Source organism: Homalodisca vitripennis, chromosome 3, assembly GCF_021130785.1.
Source record: "Homalodisca vitripennis isolate AUS2020 chromosome 3, UT_GWSS_2.1, whole genome shotgun sequence".
NCBI lineage: Eukaryota > Metazoa > Arthropoda > Insecta > Hemiptera > Cicadellidae > Homalodisca > Homalodisca vitripennis.
Window position 1 is genome coordinate 127,031,208 of NC_060209.1, and position 3,570 is coordinate 127,034,777.

Sequence of the window (3,570 nt, forward strand, 5' to 3'; positions counted from 1 at the left end):
TTTGGCAAGTTAGCACTAGTAGTTTTAAATTGTTAGGAAGGCAGGTTGACTGCCTTGAATTGATTAGAACTTGTCTTATTGTGAGTATTGTTCTCCTGGTTTGATACAGCTGGACCAATGAGAGAGCTCCACGGATGTCCTGCAAAGGTTATTGGAAAGGGAAGTATTTAAGCGTCCGCTCATAATTTTCGCCCTTCTTTTGGTTATTTTCGTGAGTAAAGTTAATTGCAGTACGCAGTTTTTCTTAAATATTTTTCCGCGAGTGATTTTGAGGTAAGCACCACTTTATTGTACGTTTTATTGAAATAGTCATTCTGATCTGATTTTAAATTAATTTTGTTGTCTTTTTTATAGGAAAAAATTAAATTCATAGAAACTGCAGAGCAATCTCAATAACTTATTCTCGAAGAACAATAGAGCATAATTTATTTATTTATTTATTTATTCACGGCAATACGCCAATTACAAAACTAAACACAGTTTGCAGATGGCTGTCTGCAATAATAAAATAAAAGCCATCATGACTACAATTAAATTATGGATAAATATATAATAAGTAATATTAACAAGATTGTATAGTAAAAGACTAGATACTTAATGAAAATAACAAACTGGATAGATGAATGACACTAAATACCAGAAACGAATACAATTGATTACAACATAAGATAGACAACGAAAACACTAATAAGTAACATTAACAAAATTGTACAGTAAAAAGCTAGATCCTTGAATGAAAATAACATAACTAGATATATGAGTAACACCAAGAACCAGAAACGAAAACAATTGATAACAACATAATGATAGTCAACGATAACACTAATAGACTATGAATAATTAACAATACATACTAGTAACTACTATAAATACGTAACAACTTGAACATGCTACGGAAAAGATAAATACATAACAATTTAAATAATTAATAACAGAAGATGCCGAATACACAATAGCCTAAGAGACGATTAAAATAAATACAATACAATAAACAATAAAGACAGATATGAGCCTTGTTAATGAAATACACCCGAAATCAGTTAAATGCCGCTGTTGTTTAGTATTTCGATTTGTTTAGTATTTGTTTAGATTTCGAATAGATTTCGAAAGTCAGTGCTCTAGTCTAGGAATAAAGTCCTCAGACTAGAAGTGCTGTCGTAGAAGAAATCATAGTTCGCGGAGACCAGATTTCCAAGCCTGTGCAGACGAGGGATGACGCTGTTCAATTCATGGTTGGTAGAACATGAGGGACGGCAGAAGAAGTCCGCGGAGCGAGTCCGGCCGGGAACTCTGATGTTGATCAAGCGAAGCAAGGCAGGACAGTCCAGATCACCAACAAGCACCCTCTGAAGAAATGTCAGGTCGTGCAACTGCCTTCTCACAATGAGAGGATTCAGGCCCAGAAACTCTTCCACAGCACGCACCGGCACATCCAAATACTCGAAACCCAATCTGACCCCGACCACACGCACAAACCTATCCTGAATTCGCTGCAGTCTTTGAATCTGACCTAGTTGATAAGGTGACCACACTACACTGCCAAACTCCAATACAGATCTCACCAAGGACACATACACTGTTTTCATTGCTTCGATGCTAAGTCCCCTTCTTGAAGTCCTGATAACAAATCCGAACATCCGAGAAGCCTTGTTAATGATTGAGTCTATGTGGTCATTTGGGCTCAGGTTGGCAGACAGGATAATACCTAAATCACGTGTGGAATAAGCTCTCTCTAATGATGAACCATCAAGCGAGTACTCAAAGTGGATATATCCAGCGGAACGATGAAAGGATATGGCGTGACATTTCTTAATATTAAGAATCATAATAGAATCATACAAGTTACATTTGGTTCATGCTTGCAAGAGAAGTGAATTAAAATTGAACTTTGTTAATAACTTTAATTGAGATTTGAAAAGGTAGTAATTTATTAATATTTAACTGGAACTATTTTATTGTGAATTATTAATTGAAAATTAATTGAACTTTAATAATTAATTGTTAGACAAAGACTTGTAATCTGAATTGCATAGACTTGAAAGTTAAGGTTCAAATAGTGTAAAGAGAAGTAGAAATTTTTATTTTGAATTTTGAGGGAATGTAGAAGTGAACATTTTTATTTTTATTATTTCCAAGTGGTATTTAATTCTTATTTTAAAACTTTATTATTTTATTTTAGAAGAGAGCTCTGATTTTTAGTTTGATATATTTGATTAATATTTTTATTTCTTGCCAAAGGAATTTTTAAATTTACAAAAAGGTTTGTCAATTCTTTGTGGGAAATAGAGTGATAAAAATTCTGAAACGTTGAACTTATTATTTTGCCAGTTAAAAATAAATCCATTGTTTTTATTTAGAACTGTGATTTTTATTTTAGACAAATCAGATAATATTTAATAGTTAACAAATTTAGTAATACATTGTACTTAATATTCACTAGAATCTTTACTAATCAAAAAGTATTTTATATCGTCTTGGATGTATTATTGATGATTTAAATATTAATACTCTGGAATATTAATATTAACAATCCAAGTCGTTATACAACCCTATTTCAAAATAAGAAGTGTAAAAACCCATAAAACCTTTTGGAGAGACAGACAAAGTCAAGGACCAAGGTCGAGAAGAAACGATGAAATTTCAATGGACTTTTTGCAACGTGTTGTAGAGAATCATATACCTGAAAAGTAAGCAAACTATTTTTGTTTGGTTAGCAACAAATAACTTGTGTGTAGACTGGTTCTAGAAAGATGATGCACCACCACATTACGATCAGTGTACCTGTATCCGCACGTATTTAGACACTTTTACCAACCGCCGGGTGGGTAAAAGAGACGCTTACAAATACTGTGGAGGCACTTGACGGTTAGCTCACTTTGTGTGTGGCAAGAATAAGACAACTAGTGTAAACAAAAACACGGTATAAACGATTTGGTAAACCAAATTATCTATGCTGGAAATTCAATTCAAATTGTTAATTATCCAGCTTCTGAATCTGATGCAACAAAATGAGATTGGATGCGAAGAGAGGGGTAGTGACCGCTAACCACAGACATGCCTACGGCCATTTCTGTAAAGGTGTTTGATAGCATCTGAGTCTACACAGACTCCTGCCTTGGTACACAGAGAAGATATGGAATGTGATTGGGGATGGGTTTATTTGTTAACTGACGTCACATGATTAATTGTTACACATGTAGAATGGGTAGTCAAAACCAATTTGAGAACATAAAACTGATAAACTCGCACTAACATGTGATAGGATTCGAAAATAGAGATTTCTCAAAACTATCATCACGAAAATTATGGTAGCGGGGGGGAAGTATTGGAATCGAGTATGACTTAAAAAGATACTTTAATTAGAAGGTTTGCTTAAACAGAAATAGTAATTAATTAATGCAGAACAGATATTTACCAGAAAGGTTTCCAAATTAGAAACATAGTCATATATTATCCTACATGTCAAAATCCTCTTTAGGGTATTACCCTGATAGTTTTATGTAGGTTATGAAACAGGAAGTATATTTCCAAGGGTTATATTTTACTTCATTCAATAAAATCTGTGCAATA

The 3,570-nt window shown here is 33.4% G+C and overlaps 1 protein-coding gene across 1 annotated transcript; it reads right to left on the bottom strand.

Annotated features, from left to right (window-relative positions):
- Positions 1-1,118: 1,118 nt before the first annotated feature.
- On the bottom strand, positions 1,119-1,826 carry LOC124358350. The gene has a single exon (XM_046810650.1). It carries the CDS (start codon positions 1,824-1,826, stop codon positions 1,119-1,121), a length of 708 nt encoding a protein of 235 aa, XP_046666606.1.
- Positions 1,827-3,570: the final 1,744 nt, after the last annotated feature.